General features: G+C 42.8%; 1 protein-coding gene and 1 long non-coding RNA gene across 2 annotated transcripts in view; one reads left to right on the top strand and one right to left on the bottom strand.

Annotated features, from left to right (window-relative positions):
- The window catches only part of COL25A1 (collagen type XXV alpha 1 chain), a 311,581-nt gene that overhangs the window by 277,269 nt on the left and 8,312 nt on the right, over positions 1 to 26,000 (top strand). The window contains exons 32-36 of the mRNA XM_072119318.1: positions 5,929 to 5,982; positions 7,507 to 7,533; positions 7,932 to 7,985; positions 13,331 to 13,408; positions 24,052 to 24,090. Coding sequence (XP_071975419.1) covers positions 5,929 to 5,982; positions 7,507 to 7,533; positions 7,932 to 7,985; positions 13,331 to 13,408; positions 24,052 to 24,090 — 252 coding nt within the window. The remainder of the gene's footprint in view (positions 1 to 5,928; positions 5,983 to 7,506; positions 7,534 to 7,931; positions 7,986 to 13,330; positions 13,409 to 24,051; positions 24,091 to 26,000) is intronic.
- On the bottom strand, positions 15,138 to 18,191 carry LOC140104288 (uncharacterized). The gene is made up of 3 exons (XR_011850289.1): positions 18,105 to 18,191; positions 15,689 to 15,718; positions 15,138 to 15,291 (listed from the first exon to the last, which is right to left on the bottom strand). It is a non-coding gene; the product is annotated as an uncharacterized lncRNA (long non-coding RNA).

Genomic DNA, 26,000 nt, shown 5'->3' on the forward strand with positions numbered 1-26,000 from the left:
CGTTTATTGCAGCAAAATAAAACCAGCCTTTACATTCAGGTATTTGAATAAACAAAAGAAAACCTACCCGTCAGGGTGCTAACTATACAAATAGTCCACTAGCTCACACTAAACAAAGATCACGTGGCTGCTCCAGACACACAGGTCAGAGCTGTGTCCTCTCAGCCTCCTTCCACAGAGAGACAACCCACTCAACTCTGCTGAGTCATTTTATCCAGGCTAATTAGGCTGTTCCCATCACCTGTGTCCAAGGTGCTGGACAAACCCACCTCAGCACTAAGGCCTTGCATAGAAGCAAAACCTAGGGGAAACATACCGCCCATCCACAGTTAACCCCTTCAGTGTCTCACATACCCTCCCCCTCTGTTTGACCCTGTGGGGACGAACACTTTTGGCCATCAGACAGTGGGTACGGGATAGGGCATCGGCATTCCCATGCAATTTTCCTGCTCGATGTTCCACCGTGAATTTAAAATTCTGGAGCATTAGGAACCACCTTGTGACCCTGGCGTTCCTCTCTTTGGCCTGACTCATCCAGGTTAGGGGAGAGTGATCGGTCACCAGTGTAAACTGCCGCCCTACCAAGTAATACCTCAGGGATTCCAGAGCCCATTTTATCGCCAAGCACTCCCTCTCAACTATACTATAGTTCTTTTCAGGAGGTGTGAGCTTGCGGCTCAGGAATGTTACAGGATGTTCCTCACCCTCCACTACTTGGGACAGGACAGCCCCCAAGCCCACGTCAGAAGCGTCAGTCTGCACAATAAAGGTCTTGGTGAAGTTAGGGGTGATCAGTATCGGTCCCTCACACAAAACCGTCTTAAGTCGCTGAAACGCCCCCTCAGCCTCTTCACTCCACTTTACCATCACCGCCCTGCTACCCTTAGTCAGGTCAGTCAGAGGTGCCGCTATTGTCGCAAAATCGGGGATAAATCGGCGATAATAGCCCACTATGCCCAGAAAAGCCCTCACTTGCTTCTTGCTCAAAGGTCGTGGCCACTGCTGGATCGCCTCTACTTTATTTACTTGGGGTTTGATGACCCCTCGCCCAATACGGTACCCCAGGTAACGGGCCTCTTCCAGACCCAGTGCACACTTTTGGGGGTTCGCTGTCAGCCCTGCTGCCCTCAGGGAGTCTACCACTGCTTGTACTTTGGCTAGATGACTCTCCCAGTCGTTACTATAGACTATAATGTCATCTAAGTAGGCCGAGGCATAACTCCGGTGAGGTTTTAGCACGAGATCCATTAACCTCTGGAATGTGGCGGGAGCCCCATGTAGCCCAAAGGGAAGTACCACGTACTGAAAAAGCCCGTCAGGAGTAACAAAAGCGGTCTTCTCTTTGGCCTTGTCAGTAAGGGGCACCTGCCAATACCCTTTCGTCAGGTCAAGGGTGGAGAAGAACCTAGCCTGTCCAAGTCGTTCTATCAACTCGTCAACCCTGGGCATGGGATAAGAATCAAATTTGGACACCTCGTTCAACTTCCTAAAATCATTGCAGAACCGTAGGGAACCATCAGGTTTGGGAATCAACACAATAGGACTCGACCAGTCACTTTTAGACTCCTCGATAACCCCCAGGTCTAACATCTGCCTGACTTCTTTAGATATGGCAAGCCGGCGTGCTTCGGGGACCCGGTAGGGTTTTTGGTGTACCCTGATGTGGGGTTCGGTTATGATGTCATGCTTGATGACTGAAGTACGTCCCGGTAACTTAGAGAACACATCCACATTTCGGAGCACAAACTCCTTTGCTTCCTGAATCTGGGCCCTGGAGAGGGACTCCGAGATCCGTACTTCAGACACCTTGGCATCGGGTACACCTACCTCCGGTGTCCCCTTCTTGGGGACAGACGCTTTTTCTACTCCCATGGCCATCAGGGACTCTCTTTCCCTCCATGGCTTTAGGAGGTTCACGTGGTATATCTGTTCGGGTTTCCTCCTCCCCGGCTGAGATACCTTGTAGGTTACCTCCCCCACTTTCTCCATGACCTCATATGGTCCTTGCCATTTTGCCAAGAACTTGCTCTCAACGGTGGGCACCAGAACTAGCACTCTGTCGCCTGGGTTAAAGGTCCTGAGTCTGGCTGACCTATTGTAGACCCTAGACTGGGCCTCTTGTGCCCTTGTCATGTGCTCCTTTACAAGGGGCATTACCGCCTCTATGCGGTCCTGCATAAGGGAGACGTGTTCTATCACACTACGGTGGGGGGTCCTCTCCTGTTCCCAGGTCTCCTTGGCTACATCCAAAAGCCCACGTGGGGAACGGCCATATAACAGCTCAAAGGGTGAGAAACCCGTGGAGGACTGTGGAACTTCACGTATGGCAAACATCAAATAGGGCAACAAACAATCCCAGTCCTTCCCATCTTTGCTGACCACCCTCTTTAGCATCCCCTTCAAGGTCTTATTAAACCTCTCGACCAGGCCATCTGTCTGAGGATGATACACAGAGGTGCGGAGCTGTTTGACCTGCAGTAACTTACACATCTCCTTCATTACCCTAGACATGAATGGGGTACCCTGGTCAGTCAAGATTTCCTTGGGGAGGCCTGTGCGTGAGAACACCTGGAACAGCTCCCTAGCAATATTTTTGGAGGAGGTGTTCCTTAATGGAATCGCCTCGGGATACCGCGTAGCGTAGTCCAGGATAACTAGGATGTATTGGTGCCCCCTTGAGGATTTGACTATGGGGCCAACCAGATCCATTGCAATCCGTTCAAATGGCACCTCTATGATTGGTAGCGGGACCAAAGGACTCCTGAAGTGGGACACCGGGGCAGTAAGTTGACACTCAGGGCAGGAGCTACAATACCGGTTTACCTCCTCCCACACCCCGGGCCAGAAAAATCTCTGCAGGATCCTCTCTCGGGTCTTCTCAGCACCTAAGTGCCCTCCCAGCACATGTTTGTGTGCCAACTCTAGCACCAGCCTACGGTGAGATTGGGGTACTACAAGTTGCTCAACCTCCTCACCCCGTATCTGGTCGACCCTGTACAACAGTTCCCCAACAATCACCATTCGGGGGTATATTTTGTCAGCCCCTGGTATTTGGAGTACCCCATTTATCACCTTAACATTCTCCCGTGCTTTAAACAAGGTAGGGTCCTGTAGCTGTGCAGCCCCAAAATTTTCACGGGAAATCTCAAAGTCCGGCATGTCGGCCACCTCCTCGTGGCCCTCGACCTCACCAGCTAGGACCTCTAGGGGAGAGAATTCATCACATGGGGTCACCCCTACTGCTGGTGTGGGTACATCGGCCTCAAAGGGTTCAGGGGCCAAGGCCAGACATACCTGATGTCCATTATCTGCAACAGCACCTGAGGTGGGTCTTCGTCTCCAGAGGTCCCAAAACACAGGTAAGTCTCTGCCGATAATAGCCTCATGAAACAGGGTCCCCACCACCCCCACTTCATGGGCAATAGTACCACAAGGGGTATGTAGGTTGATGACAGCAGTGGGATATTCGCGAGTGTCCCCATGTATACACAACACTCCCACTCTCCGCCCACTGTATAGTCCAGGATCAACCAAAGTTCCCCGCACCAGGGTGACCAGACTCCCTGAGTCTAGCAAGGCTTCCACTGTGTGACCACCGATTGTGACCATGCACACTTGGGGTTCTGCATCCGTGACTGACTCGGCCGCCAGAACCGGCCGGGCAAACAGTGACACTCGCCGGGTCTGGTTGCAGTCCATTGGCTCCACTGACAGTGGACAGTTGGCAGCAATATGGCCCATTTCATGGCACCGCCAGCACTGGATACGGCCATGACCTCTGTCACGAGCCTCACTGGGTTTCTGGGTATCCACGCCCCCCAATGAACCCCCTCCCAACCTGACATGTCTCCCCTTTTCCGCAGTAGCAGTCTTACCAGCTGGTTTGGTGACCCTGTCACTGGCACTGCTTCGTGTGGGAGAGGTAAGTAGAAGGTCCTCCGTAGCCCGATACCTCTCTACAAGGGACACAAGCTCCTCAGCTTTTGTGGGACCGGCCTGTCCAACCCACCGCTGGAGCCGAGAGGGCAGAGAACGGGTGAACTTGTCGAGGACCACTCTCTCTACCATCTGTGCTGGGGTGCAGTCCTCTGGTTGTAGCCACTTCCGGACAAGATGGATCAGGTCATGCATTTGGGAGCGTGGGGGTAGTTTTTCTGAGTACGCCCACTGGTGGACCCGGCTGGAACGAACTTGAACGGTGACCCCAAGACGAGCCAGAACCTCCGCCTTTAGCTGGGGGTACTCACGGGCCTCCGTTTCACTCAGGTCGTAGTAAGCCTTCTGCGCTTCGCCCGTCAGGAACGGTGCCAGGACATCTGCCCACTGCTCAGCTGGTAACTCCTCTCGCTCAGCTACTCGCTCGAACACAGTGAGATACGCCTCCACGTCGTCGGTCGCCGTCATTTTTTGTAAAGCCTTTTGTACTGCAGCCCGTGCGGAATGCTGGACACCCGGGTACCCTTGCAAACCAGTATGGGACCCCTCAGTAGTCATCGCTTGCGGTGCTGCCATAACGCCAGAAAACTTTTCCATCATCAGCTGGAACATGGCTCGGGACTCTTCCTGCTGCTGGCGGGACCTCTCCTCCTGCTGCTGGAGCATGGCTTGCTGCAGCTGTCGATTAGCTCGGGACTCTTCCTGTTGTTGCTGGAGCATGGCTTGCTGCTGGCGGGACCTCTCCTCCTGCTGCTGGAGCATGGCTTGCTGCAGCTGCCGATTAGCCTGGGACTCTTCCTGCTGCTGGCGGGATCTCTCCTCCTGCTGCTGGAGCATGGCTTTAATAAAGTCCTCCATCTTGGCTTTATCCTGCAATTTGCCTGCTGCTTTCACCCAGGCCATGCAATGTTGCAGGATGTAGCGAGCCTTTCAGGTGTGTGTCTTTTGAACTGCCCGCATCCTCCACCATATGTGGGGATTTGGCCCAGTAGAGACCGTGGTAGCGGGGTGCAGGGATGCAGTTCAAGACAGGGACACCAGGGTACAGTCCAAACAGGTCTCGCCTGCGTTTATTGCAGCAAAATAAAACCAGCCTTTACATTCAGGTATTTGAATAAACAAAAGAAAACCTACCCGTCAGGGTGCTAACTATACAAATAGTCCACTAGCTCACACTAAACAAAGATCACGTGGCTGCTCCAGACACACAGGTCAGAGCTGTGTCCTCTCAGCCTCCTTCCACAGAGAGACAACCCACTCAACTCTGCTGAGTCATTTTATCCAGGCTAATTAGGCTGTTCCCATCACCTGTGTCCAAGGTGCTGGACAAACCCACCTCAGCACTAAGGCCTTGCATAGAAGCAAAACCTAGGGGAAACATACCGCCCATCCACAGTTAACCCCTTCAGTGTCTCACAGTACCCATAGAATAAAGTAGTCATTTGGGAAGCACCGTGAAAGCTGTAAAAACCAAACCCACAAGAAAATGGCACAAATGTGTTTTTTCACCAATTTCACTGCATTTGCATTTTTTTTCCTAGTTCCTAATACAAGGCAGGCATGGAATATTAAATACTGTGAAGTGTAATTTGTTATGCAGAAAACAAGCCCTCACACAGCTCTTTACATGAAAAATAAAAAAAATTATAGATTTTTGAATGTGGGGAGTAAAAAATGAAAATGCAAAATCGAAAAAGGACCTCAGCGGGAAGTGGCCGATATACCAGTGACGGTATATGAAGAGTAACTTTAATGAACATAACTGAAAACCCATGTAATCACTTTTATGGATTAATTAAATGTATAAAATATCAATTCTTTTGTGGTCTCAAATTTTGAAAGGGTCCTTCTGCTATACTTAAATAATAAAATAAAATAGATGCCTATAAAACACATATATATTGAGGCACAAGTTACAAAAATCTTCAATTCATATTGTATATCATACACTATGATAAATTTTTTAACAATAATGGAAATGTTTTCTTACAGGGAGAAAAGGGTATTGTCGGTGATCCAGGACCTCGAGGACCATATGGTTTACCTGTGAGTCTAAAACATTTTTATTACAGTACTATCAGAATTTTAAGATATTCATAAAAGAATTAATTTCCCAGGATCGAGATTTCACATCTATGTTTAATGGCTACTGGTTTCCCTTAAAGTCTGAGTCTGAGTGTGTGCTATGGGTGTGACGTCATTGCTGAGCCTCTGTAAACAAACAGAGACTGGTGGTGACAGAGGGTGTAGCACTGGACGCGAACCCCAGAGAAAGTATAAATTATTTATAGTTTTTACAACACCCACAGCCACTCTTTAAAAAAAAACAAGATGCAGGAAAACCCATTTAACACAGCTGTTAAAGAAAATCTTCCATCGAAATTGAGCATGATAAACCATGGACACTTAGGCTACATTCACACTGCCGTTGCCCGGTACGGTACGGTACGGTACGGGCAACGGCAGTGCACGGGGAGAGGAGGAGGAGGTGAGCGCAGCTCACCCCTGCCCCTCTCCATAGAGATACATGGCGCACGTTGCCGTATTACGGGAAAAGATAGGACAGGTCCTATCTTTTTCCCGGGTACGGAGCGGTACGGTGCCGCATGTGTGCCCATTGCCGTCTATGGAGGACGTATATCGGCCGTATATACGTCCTCCATACGGCAGTGTGAATGTAGCCTTACTCATAGATCCAGGCACTGTGACTGCGATAATCTTATATTAGTTATCCATGGTCTTCAACATTTGAAAATAAACTTAGAAAATTATGCTAATGAGCCTGAGGGCTCAACCAGAGCAGTCAAGCTCATTAGCATAATTTTAAACCTTTATTTTACAAGGAAGGAGACCATGGATAACAAATATAAGAAGATCACCACAGTCATATTGCCTGGATCTACGAGTACTGTAATTGAGATGCTGTCCGTCCAGGAACACAAAGACTTGCTAGAGGGAGAAGAGGACATCAGGGGTGAGCGGAGGGTGAGTATTAACTTTAATTTTTTATGTAAAAATTGGGGCTTTTTTAGGACAAAAATTGGGCTGAAAATCTCTGCTTATACTTTAGTATATACGGTATAATCTTTCACTGTGTTACTGTTATTGCTGTTCTCTAAGTAGGACCATCACTTTTTTTTGCAAAATAAAGCTTTTATGTTGATACTTTTATAAAACACTATAGTGACATGGAGTACCCCATACAAAAAATCCATCAAATGTTGATCAATCAAGATTGCATTCATTCTGAAAGAATAAAGTGATTCATTGTTCTCTAATTTTGATCTCCAATGTATATATGGGATACAAAATATGCACAGTTTACAAAGTCGTATAACATGAATAAAAGTACAATATTTCATACTGCCTGTCTCTATTCATATTATATAATACTATATCGAAGTCAATGTGAAATATCTGCATATATAGGGATCAATACTTTGAGATTACATAAAGTATAAGCTAAGTGACCCTCTAAAGGGAATGAATAAAATTATCTAATACATTATGTACTTCTTCAATGTAAAAGGTTCTAATGTCATTAATCAGAAATGTTACAATCTTTTCCAGGGCAAAGATGGGGAGCCTGGTCTAGACGTAAGTCATATGGATGAAACATGCGCCAATGCATGCTATATACATATCGGAAAACATTTCATTTTCATGTTTTCATTTTTCTTTTCTGTTTTTATTTTTCATTATTTTTAAGTTACAATAAGTGAAAAAAATGCAGAGCTATTGTATAAAGGGACTTTATGCTTCTAAATTAAGATACTGAATACAAAGTAAGTTTAGCCATATTTAGCTTGAGAGCCTAGTGAACATGAAGCCAGATGGCACCAAGAAGAAGTAAGAGTCCCATGAATCTTCAGCAGTGCTGTAAGGTTTCCACATGACTATGTTAATAATTTGCAGAAGTAAATCTCTATGACTTAACCCCCTGTAATACATCCAGTGCAGACAGTCAGACACAGTCATTCTGTATATTGTTTCAGGGTTTTCCTGGTCCTCGAGGAGAGAAAGGAGACCCGGGAGAAAGGGGAGAAAAGGTGACCAAAGTGTTATGTGGATGTTAACATTGCAAGCATGTCCCTGAATTAACTTATCTTTAACAGAGGACCCATAAATACAGTTGATTTCCTGTTTGCCAAACACCAGTGATTGCTTGGACTATGAGCATTGCACCTAAAACCTTTTCCTTACCCATGCTAGGACGGGAATCTCTCAGAATGCTTAGTCATGTATACGCATTGACGAAGTTACTGAGAAAAGCAATTATTACTATCAGTTTCACGAAGGAAACATTGTTTTAGAACTATGTTGCAATTTGATGTCTTCCATAAAAAAGCATGCTTCACCATGCCATCAGGTTATTCAGTATCTGGAAATTGTCATAAGGGATGGTCAGTAACAGATTGTGCATTGGTCACAGCCTCCCAGTATATAGCCAGCCTGCCCCCAGTAGTATATAGCCAGCCTGCCCCCAGTAGTATATAGCCTGCCAACCCCTGCAGTATATAGCCTGCCAGCGCCCAGTAGTATACAGCCAGCCGCCTTAAGTATACAGCAAGCCAGCCCCCTTCAGTAGCCAGGCTGCCCACAGTTTAGCAAGCACATTAAAAAAACAAACTTACATACTCACCCCTGGGCGGTCCCGATGCTCGGCGTGGTTCCCCAATGCTCCGATCCCCATGGCTCCTCTTTTTTTCTTCTCTCTGCTGTAACAGCCAGCAGAGATGCGTCCATGTGATCTGCCGGCCGGCACACACTATGACGTCATCAGCGCCCCCATCATAGTGTGTACCAGCTGGCAGATCTCATGGACACCTCTCTGCAGGCTAATACAGCATAGAGAAGACAGAAGAGGAGCCGCCAGCAGTTGCGCCGAGCGAGTGCCGGATGGTGAGTATGTAAGTTTATTTTTTTTAATTGACCCGTGTATAAGCCGATCTAAAGTTTTTCAGCACATTTTTTGTGCTGAAAAACTTGGCTTATACACAAGTATATATGGTAAATGAGAAAGGGAACTTTGCAGATGGGGATCTTAACCTGATGTGATGTGATCTTTGACCTTATAGTATTCATGAATATAAGATTAAGGTTCTGGCAGGGCGATTGTTAATGTACAGCTAACAAAGGTCCTGGTACTGGAGCATGGCCAAAAGTGCATTTGCTGTATAACCACCAGTTAAATTTTAAAATTGCTAAGTTAAGGTGGTGCAGGTAGGTGGGAGTCCTGTTACAAATCATGCAAGGGGACCTAGGGACATTAGATTTTATCTCTGCTCTAATTCCAGTATAGAAATTCCCAAGATTAAAAATGACCATAGTAAAATCTGCATGCAATCCTCCCTGTACATGCTCATGCATAGTTCCAGTTATTTTAAGTTCATCTCACAATCTAAAAAAAACCTGCTGCTAGGACAAGCTGTTGCTGGCACACAGGAAAAGATGTGGTTGGGTTCAATTTTTATGGCAAAGTAGATCTCTAACAATACTACCCAATGTTATAGCTACCAACTAGCAAATGTTATTTTCTTTAAAATTTTTCAATTGCTTTAGTTTTGCATTATTTTACCATAAACCATCTTCATTTACCGCTGAATGATCAAGAATGTTTTAACATCTTGTGTTGTTTCCTTTCCAGAGGTGCATTCCCTTCTCCTCCTTCACCCTATATGTACTTTCCTATAACTTTACTTGCTTACTTTTTCCCTTAAAGCTTTCCTTTCCCTAGACTGGTGGATGACTGTGCACTGTCAGCCCTGGATTTAACAGTTCCTATCACACTGCACATTTTGTGTCTCAAACGCACAGTGGTCTCAAAATAATTCCCCACTTTTTCCTTGACTGCTATCCATCGTTCTACTAATTTTGTGGCCTACTCCTCCCTTACTTGGTAATAAAAAAAAACAGTTTCTGTTTTTTTCACAGCCTATTGATTGGTATGAAGGACATTTACTTTTGTCATCATAGACTGAGCCTTTAAATTAAAGGTCTAGAGGAATTGTCTAGATTGCATAGTCAGTGAATCTAAATCTCAAATTGTGTAGATTTTCTATACTTTATATATAAGCAAGAGTAATTTGCTTGTTAAAGTGAACCTGACACCAGGGACCTAATTTTCACTAATGACAGGTTGCAGAAGCCCATTATACCTTCAGTGCAAAAATGCCCCTCTGCCTTTTCTAAGCATTTGCATTACAATATACACTCACGGCCACTTTATTAGGTACACCATTCAAGTAACGGGTTGGACCCCCTTTTGCCTTCAGAACTGCCTCAATTCTTCGTGGCATAGATTCAACAAGGTGCTGGAAGCATTCCTCAGAGATTTTGGTCCATATTGACATGATGGCATCACACAGTTGCCACAGATTTGTCGGTTGCACATCCATGATGCGAATCTCCCGTTCCACCACATCCCAAAGATGCTCTATTGGATTGAGATCTGGTGACTGTGGAGGCCATTTGAGTACAGTGAACTCATTGTCATGTTCAAGAAACCAGTCTGAGATGATTCCAGCTTTATGACATGGCGCATTATCCTGCTGAAAGTAGCCATCAGATGTTGGGTACATTGTGGTCATAAAGGGATGGACATGGTCAGCAACAATACTCAGGTAGGCTGTGGCGTTGCAACGATGCTCAATTGGTACCAAGGGGCCCAAAGAGTGCCAAAAAATATTCCCCACACCATGACACCACCACCACCAGCCTGAACCGTTGATACAAGGCAGGATGGATCCATGCTTTCATGTTGTTGACGCCAAATTCTGACCCTACCATCTGAATGTCGCAGTAGAAATCGAGACTCATCAGACCAGGCAACGTTTTTCCAATCTTCTACTGTCCAATTTCGATGAGCTTGTGCAAATTGTAGCCTCAGTTTCCTGTTCTTAGCTGAAAGGAGTGGCACCCGGTGTGGTCTTCTGCTGCTGTAGGCCATCTGCCTCAAAGTTTGACGTACTGTGCGTTCAGAGATGCTCTTCTGCCTACCTTGGTTGTAACGGGTGGCGATTTGAGTCACTGTTGCCTTTCTATCAGCTCGAACCAGTCTGCCCATTCTCCTCTGACCTCTGGCATCAACAAGGCATTTCCGCCCACAGAACTGCCGCTCACTGGATGTTTTTTCTTTTTCGGACCATTCTCTGTAAACCCTAGAAATGGTTGTGCGTGAAAATCCCAGTAGATCAGCAGTTTCTGAAATACTCAGACCAGCCCTTCTGGCACCAACAACCATGCCACGTTCAAAGGCACTCAAATCACCTTTCTTCCCCATACTGATGCTCTGTTTGAACTGCAGGAGATTGTCTTGACCATGTCTACATGCCTAAATGCACTGAGTTGCCGCCATGTGATTGGCTGATTAGAAATTAAGTGTTAACGAGCAGTTGGACAGGTGTACCTAATAAAGTGGCCGGTGAGTGTAATTGTGTGTTATAACTTACCTTGCATCCCAACAAAATCCTCCATGTAGTCACAGGGGTTGGGCTTTGCTTTGGATAAAGATGGAGGCAGCCTCCCGTACACACAAGTAACATGTTGTTTTATGAAATGCATCCAAACCAAAGCCCAACCCCTGGGACTACAGAGGACTCTGTCATGGTGCAAGGTAAGTTATAACACACAATTATATTGTAATGCAAATACTTAGAGAAAGCTTCTGTAACCTGTCTTTAGTGAAAATGAGGTCCCTGGTGACAGGTTCCCTTTAAATTAGCAGGTGAATGAAAGAGCATGCATGGTAGATATATTGTAAAGGGACAGTCAGGCCAGAACTATTCTTCTTATATATATATATATATATATATAATAGGAACATAGACTATCTGCCACATTTGAACAGTCCATAAATTAAATTCCTAGCCACAGTAGTTTTCCTCCAACATATTAACTGTAGAAATCAATCACCAAATTTGCTTAGATTGTTGCAAAAGAGATCATATGTAATGGTTAATTATAAATTGACTTAAAGGGTTTCCTGAAAGTAATAAAAAAAATAGCCTGATACAGCGCTGGGACAGGGGACGGGTGAGTGTGCCGGGCTGCCCAGAAGTTGCTCAAGTGGAGCTCTGTGCCCTTGTAAACAAACAGGCGCACGGTATGGAGGGACCGCAGCTCGAGACGCCTCACTATTTTTAATTAATTATAAATACCTTATATAAATTGCCCATCTTCCAAATGGTTGGCCACTGTGATCAGTAGCTATGCACACTGTGCAAACAAAATATATAATCCCTTCTCGAACATAATTTTTGTGGTCCTTTTTTTGTTGAATTGTTGAATCAGCATATAATCGATAGGGTTTGTGTAAGGAAAAGTTATTCAATTTTCCAATATACTTTCTGTATCAATTCCTCGTGGTTTTCTAGATCGCTGCTTGCTGTCCTGCTATAGAAAGCTTCTATGTTTACTTCTATTGGATAGAAATCTGTCCATGGTCATGTGATCCAGCCGTTTCTATCACTGCTCTGATTATTCTCTGTGATAGTAACGTCTTGTGCTCCTGCTTGTGTATCACATGACCGTGGGCAGATTTATTTCCACTAGAAGTAAACATAGAAGCTTTCTATAGTAGGACAGCAAGCAGAGATCTAGAAAATTGTGAGGAATTGGTACAGAAAGTATCTTGTGAAATTGTAAATTTTTCATTACACAACCCATATGAATAATTTGCTGAAAGTGGACAACCCCTTTAAGAAATTTTAGCACCATATAAATTTATATGAAAGATTTCTAATTGGAAAACTCCACTGATGTGAGCTTAGCGGTTTTTAAAAAATGTTTTTTAGAAGCCAACATCATTATTGGGCATTTGCCCAAAATAATTACTGGTATATACATAGTATAGTATAGTCGGTGTTTTCAGCACATGCAATTATAGACTGTTTGTACCTTCATTGCAGAAAACACAGCAGACACAGCTTCATGGTAAATGTTCCTTCAGACCTCTCATCCGCTGACACTTTTGATACATTTTGTATTTTTTCTTTATAAACCATTGTATTCACAGGGGGAAAAGGGAAAGAAAGGCAAAAAAGGGCCTAAAGGGGAGAAAGGAGAACAGGGTGCCCCTGGATTAGATGCACCTTGCCCGTTGGTATGTCTCAGAAATCCAGTAATCATGCCATGAAATGTAATATTTGCTGGAAAGGGCAAACATTTACAAATCCACCAATGCAATTCCAATTTATTTCCATAATCTAGTGCAAAAGGGCTGGTATGTGGGCACAGGGACATATTAACATTGTAAAGTGCTGGAGTCAATGGTGGAAAATGAATGTTTGCTTTTTCCTTCTTCTTTCTCCTTTTATTTTAGTTTTGTGCACAGGTTTTTCCTTTTCAAGGATTATTTTGATCAGTAACATTACAAGTTAATCTTTACAAACAGGGTTTCCGTGGATTAAAGGGGGAAAAAGGGGAACCAGGTCAGCCTGGCCTGGATGGGCTGGATGCCCCTTGCCAATTGGTACAGTATTTCTCTTTCCTATCCTTCCCTGCATGTGAGTCCCTGTCTAGTCACCAATGCAATGACCACACTTGTAACATTTGCATTGGAGAAAATCTGCATGATCTTGCATGGATTATCCTATGACATAACTGAGTATTTCCTATGCTACTGTTAACCCTTGTTAGTGCTCACACTGTATGTCCTTCCACTGTATTTTTCCTCAGAATGTTCAACATTGATCAAACATGGGCGTTTGCCTACAAAGACACACATAACCCTGCAGTAAAATGTGGATAACCGCTATATAGAGTTTACCTTAGAAGCTTGTGACGGTCTACAGTTTAGACAGAGCTTTATCAGAAAACAAATAGGTGATATATGTAGTGATGTAATAGCCTGCAGCCCAGTCCTTTCTCTACACACCTTTTATAATGGCTTAGACTCCCTGTCAAACTTACTTGACCTTCCCTGTAGTTTTCTTCAAAGCTTCCTCTCCTCACTTCAGCATGAATCTAAAATCCTGCCCATACTAAAATGATACTAGAAATCCCTTTCCTTGTACCAATATGGCAAACATAGTTATTTACAAAAGTTTTCGGATCCGTTTGCACAACTTTAAGGTTTGATTTAGGGATAAGGCAAGTATTGGCTGGGAAAAAAAAAAGCAGGCAATGTATTGACCCATCCTCAGATCTGACCTTAAATAGGTCAGATCAAATTATCTGAGCTATAATTGGGCGGTCAATACATGGACTATGCTTCCTGGTCTGGAGTCATCTGTGTAAAGCAAGCCTTGGTCTCTGATCCTTCAAGTTGCTTTTCCTTTTTATGATGAAAACAGCATGTTCACTGGAACTGGAGTTTGTGGAGCCACTTAAGTCCATTGTACAAATATATCATATATTGGTTCCAGTTATAACTAAATTTGCTAATATGAGCAGAAAATTCAAAAGAGAACAAAGGGTCATAATACAAATCCTTTCTTATTTTTGCATAAATACAGGCATTATATGCTACTCTGCTGGGGAAAAATGAAGCATGCAAATTGCATAAAACATCTATTTTTTTTTTTTGTTTTTTTTTACTATTTGTCATTTATATCTGGAGGATGCTAATTTCAGTGCAATATAATTTTCACTACTATATGTATTTCAACCTAAATTAAAAGCAATGGAGGCAGTCCCTGGATTACAAACAAGATAGGTTTTATAGGTTTGTGCAGAAGTTAAATTTAAGTTGGAGCAGGTATGTTATGTGTCAAAAAAATTAATTGAAGAAGTCTTCCTGTAGATTATTGGAAATAAAATTCAGTAAATTTACAGCATACAGAGACCTTTTAAGTTGAGTGTTCTTAAAGGAAATGTACCTTAAAAATCCATCATGATAAACCAGCACCGCTATAAACCAATAAATAGATAATGGGGCAGATTTATCAAGCAGTTTGAAAGTTAATATATTCGGTCTGCACTCTCAAGTATCTTGGTGCGTCTGATCCAGGGATCCAACCCCATGTACAGTAAAGTAAAATTGGGACCACACACTCCAATGGGTTTTAACATGCGTTTAATATCTTCAAAGTGATAGATTACAGCAGTAATACTCGTGTGACGTTTCGGCCACAAGGGCCTTTCTCAAACACTGTAAATCGAACATATATACAACATCAATATTGACATGAAATATAGCAGTGGATATAAGGTACATATATACAAAAATACATAATAGTGGAAAAATCCAAGGAACATCAATACAATATCCATGTAGTCAGTTCAACGTGGTAGTAGTCTAAGATTCTCAGAGCCAGGATTCATCAACAAATGTAGTTCACATCATTACATGATACTAGTAAGACAACAGGGTATCAGAGTGAACAAAGCTGTGCAGACATATACCAGTGGTATCTAAAGTCAAAGAAAACAGGTTAATGCTCACCAAAAGCTGTCTACCAAAGAGTATCTGGGTGCTGGCGCTTAGTATTGTGCTTGCTGCACACAGGAGGATGCGCTAGTGACTCTGTGTGTGAGCTGACTATTTAAACAGGAAGTCCCTCCCCCAGGGGGCGGGGGCGGATGATGCGAACAATGTGTCAGGTCTGAGCCTATTGCCTTCTATGTAAACAGATGCGACAGATTAGGCGCACGTGAATATGTGTTGCATCAAAAGTGTCGCACGCGAGGACACCTGTTTAGTAGAGAGATAAGAATGAGCTCATGTAATCTAGGTATGAAGGGACTGGATCCATGTCAGATAATAGGATGGTGTATTATTACAGTTATCACTCTATGTGTACAATCTTACCCATCAGTGTATAGGAGGGAATTAGCGTCTCTGTGGAAAGAAATAAAAAGTAATGTTATTATGGGAAAATTGAAATGACACACAATACATGAAAAACAGGATCATAACATAACATCTCAAATGAAGCTATGTATGTCATATTCCTGGTTGAGTCCCCACGGTTCCAGTGTTTGTAGCGTGTGGATCCAGTATGCCTCTCGTTTCTTAAGCAACTGGATTCTATTGCCACCTCGCCTTGGAGGTGGTACATGTTCAATCACCTGGAATTTAAGTTGTGCCAGATTATGGTGCATGGCATGAAAATGTGCCGGTAGGGGTAGTAGTAGGTTTTTATTTCGTATGGTGGACTTGTGCTGTCCAATCCGTTCCTTAACGCTCTGTGTTGTCTCACCAACATATAGAAGTCCGCAGGGGCATTTGATTAGATAAACAGCAAAGTTAGTATGGCAAGTGAAGTAGTCCTTTATGGGAAATCTTTTCCCAGTGTGAGGGTGAAAAAAGCCCTCGCCCTTCTGGACATTCGAGCATTGCATGCAGTTAAGGCATGGAAAGGTGCCCTTACGGGGAGATCTTAGGAATTGTTGTCTCGGTACCCTCAAGCTTGAGCCAATGTCTGCATTAATCAGTCTATCCCTAAGGTTTTGGGGACGACATCTGCACGGAAGTAGGGGGGCCCTAAATTCGTCAATTTGTGGAAAGGCTTTGGTGAGTATGTGCCAATGGCCTCTGAGGATGTTAAGTATCTTATTGGATGTGGGGTGAAAGGTGTGTACAAATGGAATGCGTTTCATTTTAGGTTGTTAATCCCTGTTATGTAACTTTGATTCCTGTAGGTTCCGTTGTATGACACTCTCAGGGTAACCCCGTGATCTAAAGCGGTCTGCCATTTCATCCAATCTTTTAGTACGTATGTTGGGATCTGACACCAGTCGTCTAACTCTAGTGAACTGTGACTTGGGAATAGAGTTAAGTGTGGCTGGAGGGTGACAGCTAGTGAAGTGCAACAGACTGTTGCGATCCGTGGTTTTGCGGAAAATGTCAGTTTGAAGAGAACCCTCCTGGTTCTTAGAGACCATGGTGTCTAGGAAACTGATCTCAGTATGGCTGTATTGAAGAGTGAATTTAAGTTCAGGAAATATGGAATTGATATGTTGATGAAATGAGAGTAGGGACTCCAACGTTCCCCCCCCCCATATGCAGAAGATGTCATCGATGTAACGTTTCCAAACAATGGAGTTTTGTATGAACAGAGGATTGGTGTATATATACCGGGTTTCAAATGCATCCATGTAGCAATTTGCATATGGGGGGGCCATATTGGAGCCCATAGCCGTTCCCTGGCATTGCACGAAAAACTGATCTTGAAAAATAAAGTAGTTTTCTCCCAAGACTAGATGTAGTATGTCCAGATAGAAGGCTTTTTGTGTGGGTTCAAACTTATATTTGTCGAGTAGGTCTGCTACTGCCTGTATACCCTTATCGTGCTGTATAGAGGTATACAGGCTTGCTACGTCCCAGCTCACCAGGAGGCAGTCTTGTGGTATGTTCCTCAGGGAGCCGGTGAGCTCCAGAAATGCAGAAGTGTCCAGTAAGATTGAGTGCGTTTCTTTGATAAGTGGGGAAAGAACTTTCTCTAACATAATTGATAGTGGGGACAGAATAGAATCTGTAGAGGCCACAATGGGCCTGCCCGGTGGTTTGTCGAGTGTCTTATGTATCTTAGGCAGTGTATAGAACACCGGGGTAACTGGATGGGGGTTAGAAAGAAATCTGGCAGTGTGGTCATCAATTGTTCCTAATTGTAAGTAGTGTCTCAGGGTAGATTGTATTTTGTCTCTGATCCTAAAGACGGGGTCCCCTGGGATCCTAGTGTACACCTCAGTATCGTTCAGCTGTCTTAGGGCTTCATTTATATAGTCGTGTCTGTCCATAATGACTAATGCTCCCCCCTTGTCGGCTGGTTTGATTACTAAATTTTTATTGTCAGTAAGAGTTCTAAGGGCTTGGTGGTCTAATGCACTCATGTTGGAATGGGTTTTGTAATGTCCTAGCTGAAAGTCATGCCTGAATTTGTCTAGGTCTCTAGTAACCAGTTGTATATAGGTTTCCACTGGAGCATAGGACCTTGGAGGCATATATGAGCTCTTAGTCCGTAATCCGAGATCTCTAGTGCTGATGCACGTAGGTGGGGATCCGCTCATAATGGCAGAAGTCTCTGTGGAGTCCTGGAAATGGGCCCGTAGCCTCAGGGTTCTATAGAACCTCTGTAGGTCCATTTCCAGCTGAAAAGTATTCAACTGGTAAGTGGGGCAGAAAGAAATGCCTTTGTGTAAGATGGAATATTCCGCTGTGTTCAGGGAATAGGAGGAGATGTTCACTACTAAAGAGTGTGTAGGGTCATCGGAAAATGTCCTACCTGGGAGCGGGTTGTCATCGGATCTCCGTAGGTTCTTGTGCCCTTGGCCCCTCCTCGTCTGCGTGATCTTGGTCGTCCCCGTGTTCCCTACACACTCTTTAGTAGTGAACATCTCCTCCTATTCCCTGAACCCAGCGGAATATTCCATCTTACACAAAGGCATTTCTTTCTGCCCCACTTACCAGTTGAATACTTTTCAGCTGGAAATGGACCTACAGAGGTTCTATAGAACCCTGAGGCTACGGGCCCATTTCCAGGACTCCACAGAGACTTCTGCCATTATGAGCGGATCCCCACCTACGTGCATCAGCACTAGAGATCTCGGATTACGGACTAAGAGCTCATATATGCCTCCAAGGTCCTATGCTCCAGTGGAAACCTATATACAACTGGTTACTAGAGACCTAGACAAATTCAGGCATGACTTTCAGCTAGGACATTACAAAACCCATTCCAACATGAGTGCATTATACCACCAAGCCCTTAGAACTCTTACTGACAATAAAAATTTAGTAATCAAACCAGCCGACAAGGGGGGAGCATTAGTCATTATGGACAGACACGACTATATAAATGAAGCCCTAAGACAGCTGAATGATACTGAGATGTACACTAGGATCCCAGGGGACCCCGTCTTTAGGATCAGAGACAAAATACAATCTACCCTGAGACACTACTTACAATTAGGAACAATTGATTACCACACTGCCAGATTTCTTTCTAACCCCCATCCAGTTACCCCGGTGTTCTATACACTGCCTAAGATACATAAGACACTCGACAACCCACCGGGCAGGCCCATTGTGGCCTCTACAGATTCTATTCTGTCCCCACTATCAATTATGTTAGAGAAAGTTCTTTCCCCACTTATCAAAGAAACGCACTCATTCTTACTGGACACTTCTGCATTTCTGGAGCTCACCGGCTCCCTGAGGAACATACCACAAGACTGCCTCCTGGTGAGCTGGGACGTAGCAAGCCTGTATACCTCTATACAGCACGATAAGGGTATACAGGCGGTAGCAGACCTACTCGACAAATATAAGTTTGAACCCACACAAAAAGCCTTCTATCTGGACATACTACATCTAGTCTTGGGAGAAAACTACTTTATTTTTCAAGATCAGCTTTTCGTGCAATGCCAGGGAACGGCTATGGGCTCCAATATGGCCCCCCCATATGCAAATTGCTACATGGATGCATTTGAAACCCGGTATATATACACCAATCCTCTGTTCATACAACACTCCATTGTTTGGAAACGTTACATCGATGACATCTTCTGCATATGGGGGGGAACGTTGGAGTCCCTACTCTCATTTCATCAACATATCAATTCCATATTTCCTGAACTTAAATTCACTCTTCAATACAGCCATACTGAGATCAGTTTCCTAGACACCATGGTCTCTAAGAACCAGGAGGGTTCTCTTCAAACTGACATTTTCCGCAAAACCACGGATCGCAACAGTCTGTTGCACTTCACTAGCTGTCACCCTCCAGCCACACTTAACTCTATTCCCAAGTCACAGTTCACTAGAGTTAGACGACTGGTGTCAGATCCCAACATACGTACTAAAAGATTGGATGAAATGGCAGACCGCTTTAGATCACGGGTTACCCTGAGAGTGTCATACAACGGAACCTACAGGAATCAAGGTTACATAACAGGGATAAACAACCTAAAATGAAACGCATTCCATTTGTACACACCTTTCACCCCACATCCAATAAGATACTTAACATCCTCAGAGGCCATTGGCACATACTCACCAAAGCCTTTCCACAAATTGACGAATTTAGGGCCCCCCTACTTCCGTGCAGATGTCGTCCCCAAAACCTTAGGGATAGACTGATTAATGCAGACATTGGCTCAAGCTTGAGGGTACCGAGACAACAATTCCTAAGATCTCCCCGTAAGGGCACCTTTCCATGCCTTAACTGCATGCAATGCTCGAATGTCCAGAAGGCCGAGGGCTTTTTTCACCCTCACACTGGGAAAAGATTTCCCATAAAGGACTACTTCACTTGCCATAGTAACTTTGCTGTTTATCTAATCAAATGCCCCTGCGGACTTCTATATGTTGGTGAGACAACATAGAGTGTTAAGGAACGGATTGGACAGCACAAGTCCACCATACGAAATAAAAACCTACTACTACCCCTACCGGCACATTTTCATGCCATGCACCATAATCTGGCACAACTTAAATTCCAGGTGATTGAACATGTACCACCTCCAAGGCGAGGTGGCAATAGAATCCAGTTGCTTAAGAAACGAGAGGCATACTGGATCCACACGCTACAAACACTGGAACCGTGAGGACTCAACCAGGAATATGACATACATAGCTTCATTTGAGATGTTATGTTATGATCCTGTATTTCATGTATTGTGTGTCATTTCAATTTTCCCATAATAACATTACTCTTTATTTCTTTCCACAGAGACGCTAATTCCCTCCTATACACTGATGGGTAAGATTGTACACATAGAGTGATAACTGTGATAATACACCATCCTATTATCTGACATGGATCCAGTCCCTTCATACCTAGATTACATGAGCTCATTCTTATCTCTCTACTAAACAGGTGTCCTCGCGTGCGACACTTTTGATGCGACACATATTCACGTGCGCCTAATCTGTCGCATCTGTTTACATAGAAGGCAATATACTCAGACCTGACACATTGTTCGCATCATCCGCCCCCGCCCCCTGGGGGAGGGACTTCCTGTTTAAATAGTCAGCTCACACACAGAGTCACTAGCGCATCCCCCTGTGTGCAGCAAGCACAATACTAAGCGCCAGCACCCAGATACTCTTTGGTAGACAGCTTTTGGAGAGCATTAACCTGTTTTCTTTGATTTTAGATACCACTGGTATATGTCTGCACAGCTTTGTTCACTCTGATACCCTGTTGTCTTACTAGTATCATGTAATGATGTGAACTACATTTGTTGATGAATCCTGGCTCTGAGAATCTTAGACTACTACCACGTTGAACTGACTACATGGATATTGTATTGATGTTCCTTGGATTTTTCCACTATTATGTATTTTGTATATATGTACCTTATATCCACTGCTATATTTCATGTCAATATTGATGTTGTATATATGTTCGATTTACAGTGTTGAGAAAGGCCCTTGTGGCCGAAGCAGTCTGAAAGTCAGAATATTTCCAATGGCCCATGGCAACCAATCACAGCTCCCCTTTAAAATATTCATGAGCACTGGTGAAATGAAAGCTGAGCTGTGATTGGTTGCCATGGGCAACTGGAAATATTCTGACTTTCAGACTGCTTGATAAATCTGCCCCATTGTCTTTTAAACAAGCACTAAATACACTATAATGGACAGAAAATGAGGTAACATACAAGCGAGCTCTACATCAATCATTATTTATATATTACATACAAATGCAAAACGCCATATGACAAATTACAAAATCGGGGTCCCCCTGAGGGGTTTTATATCCCACCTATTCAAGCCTTTATACTCTATATATTGGTAAGATACATTGTTGTCACGGTTTCTCATTGTAATTTTTTACTATATATTTCAACTCTATAGTGCAATATTTATCTTGTTATGGTGTGTACTTTGCATTACCTCCCCTCCTGGGGTTGGCACACACACATTAGCTTGGGGAGAGTGGTATACTGGGGCAAAGGCAAGTATTGTGCCCAGTTCAGCATGGAATTATTATTTGGCGAACGTGATGTATATACTACCCTTTTAAGATGTTTGTAATTTGTAATTTGTCCTTTGGTGTATGTAAAATAGTATAAAACAAAGAACTATTTTTGTGGAGTTTCATTTTATTGTCCCTTATTTTCTTTCCATTATGGTGTGCTTAGATTTCCTTTCAATAGAGGATTACCTACCAAGAAATATGAGACCCAGGGTATTTAAACGATGGCAGCTATTTCCCTGGAAATACAGCTTATTATGTCTAAGTGTATGTTCAAGTATTTGCAACACAAATGCACAAACATCTCAGTGGACTGGTCAGATTTCCACTTCCACCAGTGATGGAAGTGCTCATTAGTGCAGGAGTCTAAGTGTTGGTCAGGATATCTGCCACTCCTGCTGTTACGTATTATTTTTTATTCAATGGTTAGAGGTCTATATTACTTATGACCAGAATGTAGAATTTGGTATGGTATTTATCATTTCTGGGGTTGCAGAATCATTAGGATTGTGTAGTGAGAGCGAGAATTTTCTTAGCCTAGCTAGGGCACCAACATGCCTTGTCTCTGCCCTGTGTAACATTGTATTTGCAAACTCCAGATATATAAATGAATGTTCATTTCTAGTCTTCAGTCCATGAACTCGGATTACTTGCAAGATATCGGTGTTATTGGAATGTTTGGGGAGATTTATAAGAAGTGTTTCGGACCAAAACTGTTATAGCTGTTCATGGTAACCAATCAGAGCTCAGCTTTAACCACAGCAGTTCATAAAATGACTGAGTTCTGATTGGTTGCCATGAGAAACTTAACAGCTTTGTATTTAGACACTTTGGATAATCTCTCTCATATTGGTGTTATTGGAATAGTTGGGGAGATTTTTAGAAGTTTCTGACAGCAACACTGTTCTGGTTTATTATGGCAACCTATCAGGGCTTAGCTGTTATTTTCCAACAGAAGTTTATAAAGTGAAAGCTGAGCTCTGATTGGTTCGCAACTAGAACAGTTTAGTCTCAGACATTTCTGATTAATCTCACCAATTGTGTGTACGTGCGCTCTATGAGAGCATGCAATATTTTAATTGTAGAACAAATAAGAATTGTGTAATGTAGTGTAATATAGATTGGCTGAAGCATTCTCATAAAATGGGTACCACTGCTGTGAAATACTATCACATGGCTTATGTATATATGTATCTCGTATAACATTGGTAACTATATGGTTATAAATAATAGTGGTTGTAGTTATAAGCTTGTAGCTTTGATAATATGCAAAAAAAATTTGTACTTCAGGGCTACAAAGTGAAATTGGATCACAGGTAACATTTTGCATTGAAGCAAGCAACATTTTGAAGAATTTTTTAAGAGGTTTATATGGTGATATTTTAAAGTATGTCTTAGAGTAGAATTTTACATCACCATACATACGGAAAAGATGATAGCCACAGGAAAATGAAAATTTCCCACAATTGTCCATAGAAGCTTTTGTAACTTTGGAATTAATTGAATTGCATTTAATTACACTTTCCTGTGCCTTTCCTCTTATGATGGAGAGTAGATTGGATAAAAATTCCTAGGCAGTCTATTTTAATTTGTAAATAAGGACTGAAGGACTGTTTTTTCAATAAAAAGAAATCAAAAAGTATTTTAAGTTATTCTTATTGATCAAAAGATCTTTTGAAGTGACTTTTTGATAAAAGTATGGGAAAAGTAGTGTACCTACCCATTGGTAAGAAACACAATGGGGCACATTTACTAAGCTCTGTGCGCCAGTTTTCTGTCGGACTTTGCACATTCTTTCTAGTGCAAACTGTTTCCACAGGTATCTAAGAAGGGTCCGCGCCACATTTGTGTCGCACGTGTCTTTTTTGTGTCGCAGCTGCACAATTCTTCATGCGACTCAAATCTGCGCACTGAAAGGGGTGTTGCGGTGCTCAGTCGGACCATATGCCAGATTTATCATGCAAAGTCTGAAAGAATTGTTTCACACGCCCCATGTTTAAGGTGCACTCTGTCTGGGCAGTGCAGGGGGCGCCAGATTCATGAAGAACGGGTGTCAGAAATCCTGAATCTGGCACCCTCTACACACTACATAGGCAAACTGTACAGTTTGCACTGTTCTTAGTAAATGTGCCCCAATAAATCTTACATGTGTAATATTTCCAGCTTTTGCTTACCTCTTATGAGTCATCTTCCTCTGTTCCTTATGTGTCGCTCTTGTGTAATATTGACATCTTTTATGCTTGAACAGGGACCAGATGGACTTCCAATGCCTGGCTGCTGGCAGAAGGTGAGAATTAAGTAGTCTAGCCCTAAGCATAGGAGACATATACATGAAAGCATGACCAATTTATTGTAATGTTAATAAGAACCAATATCAAATCTTATGGAAGCAATGCAATGCAATTGGTTCTTATGCATGAGGTTGCTGTGTATAACAGTGGAGTTGTATTCCTTCATTTTCTCATGTGTCTATATATATATATATATATATATATATATATATATATATATATATTAATATAAAATTAGTGTGTACCCACACAATCAGCAGCAAGTGCAATTAACCGCTGCTAAGGTGGCAGTCAGGAGTTTCCTTCTGTGGCCCTATAGCCCCCTGCAATGCAATCCATTCCATGGCAGCTGGTAATTAACAGGATATTGTATTATTACTCCAGTACTGTGAATGGGCACACAAAATGTAAAAAATAGTTTTAAACCAGAATTGATATTTTAGTGTTTCCTACCTCACTAAAAATAATAAAAAATAAAGCAAAAAATAAAATGTACCCCAAATAGCTCTAATTATTGCCCAGTTCACATCTCCGTTAGGTCTTCAGTTATTTTTATTCAGCACAAACTTTGGTTACTCAACCCACCCGGCAGTCGGCTATATGAATATATGAGTATTTTAACGGAAAAAGCAAGGTAAACCACTAGTAGTAGCATATAATCAAATTTTACTTTATTAAAGGGGTTGTCTGAGACTATGTAAAAGTAGCGAGGTGTCCGGGGAGGGGCTGCATAAAAAAATATACTTGTACTCCGTCCAGCGCTCCTAGAGTCCCTCCGTGCCATGCCCGTGTTTGTTTACAGAGGCACGGACACTCCGCTCAGACAACTTGTTGTTGGCACGCCTACCCGACCACATAGGTCTTCCCCTATGTGTAAATATAGGGAGGCTGACATTGCACTTTATTTAAATGAATTTTATTATTGCTGCAATCTGCCTGTTTCTAAGTCAAAGTACACTTGAATGCTGCATCCTAAGCACTTTGTTCTGTGATTTTATCATTGTTGTTGAATAAAAAATATCTAAAAAAATTTGCTACATAGTGGTTTCTCTTGCTTTCTTGGTTTAAAAGTTTAGTGGTTGTTGGGTGCCACGTTTATACGGGGCACCCAGAGAACAGTTTTTGTAGTATGTATATGTATGAGTACCAGGCATCCACTACATCCAAAACAATAGTCTAGCACAAAAGTTATATATTTTGCATCCTACCTTTATACTAGTCTTCAATTATTTCCTAGAGGATGCGTTCACATGTGGTGATTTGGGCATGCGTCAGAAAACACATGCAATCTTTATGTTACCATGCGTTAGCCTACTTTGTAAGTGCTTTCTTTCTTTGCTAGAAGTGTATGCATCTGTGAAAGTGTTAACACCGGTGCTCACAGCTCCAACAATAAAGAAAAACACCTTCAAAGCAGCCAACTGCATGCCAAAATGTAAAACGCATGCATTCTGAAGTATGTGTTTTGACAAATGGACAAAACACCATATGTGAACGCTCCCTCAGTTTTATGCGCCAAAACCAGGTATGGTTTACACACAGAATGGGTGCAGTTTTTCTATTCTACCTTACCTCTGTGTAGTCACTGGAAAGACTTGCACCAGTTCTTTGCTAATCCACTTCTGGTTTTGGCTTAAAACCAAAGGAAATACCTAAAACATTCCCTCTCAAAACAATGCTCTTTTAATTAAGGAATAAAAATATGCTCATCTTAAAAAAATATATTTTTTTTAACTGTAGGGAGAACAGTGAAAACATTTTAATTAAAAACAAGTGGCAGAATAGCCATTTTTTGGTTTATCCACTGTAGAGTCAATCAATTTTAATCATCATCTTAATATTACATAGAAAATTAAGCCATTGGAAAACAAGCCCTCATATGCCTCTATGTCACATAAAAAAGTTT

The sequence above is a fragment of the Engystomops pustulosus genome, chromosome 1 (genome assembly GCF_040894005.1).
Source record: "Engystomops pustulosus chromosome 1, aEngPut4.maternal, whole genome shotgun sequence".
Taxonomy (NCBI): Eukaryota; Metazoa; Chordata; class Amphibia; order Anura; family Leptodactylidae; genus Engystomops; species Engystomops pustulosus.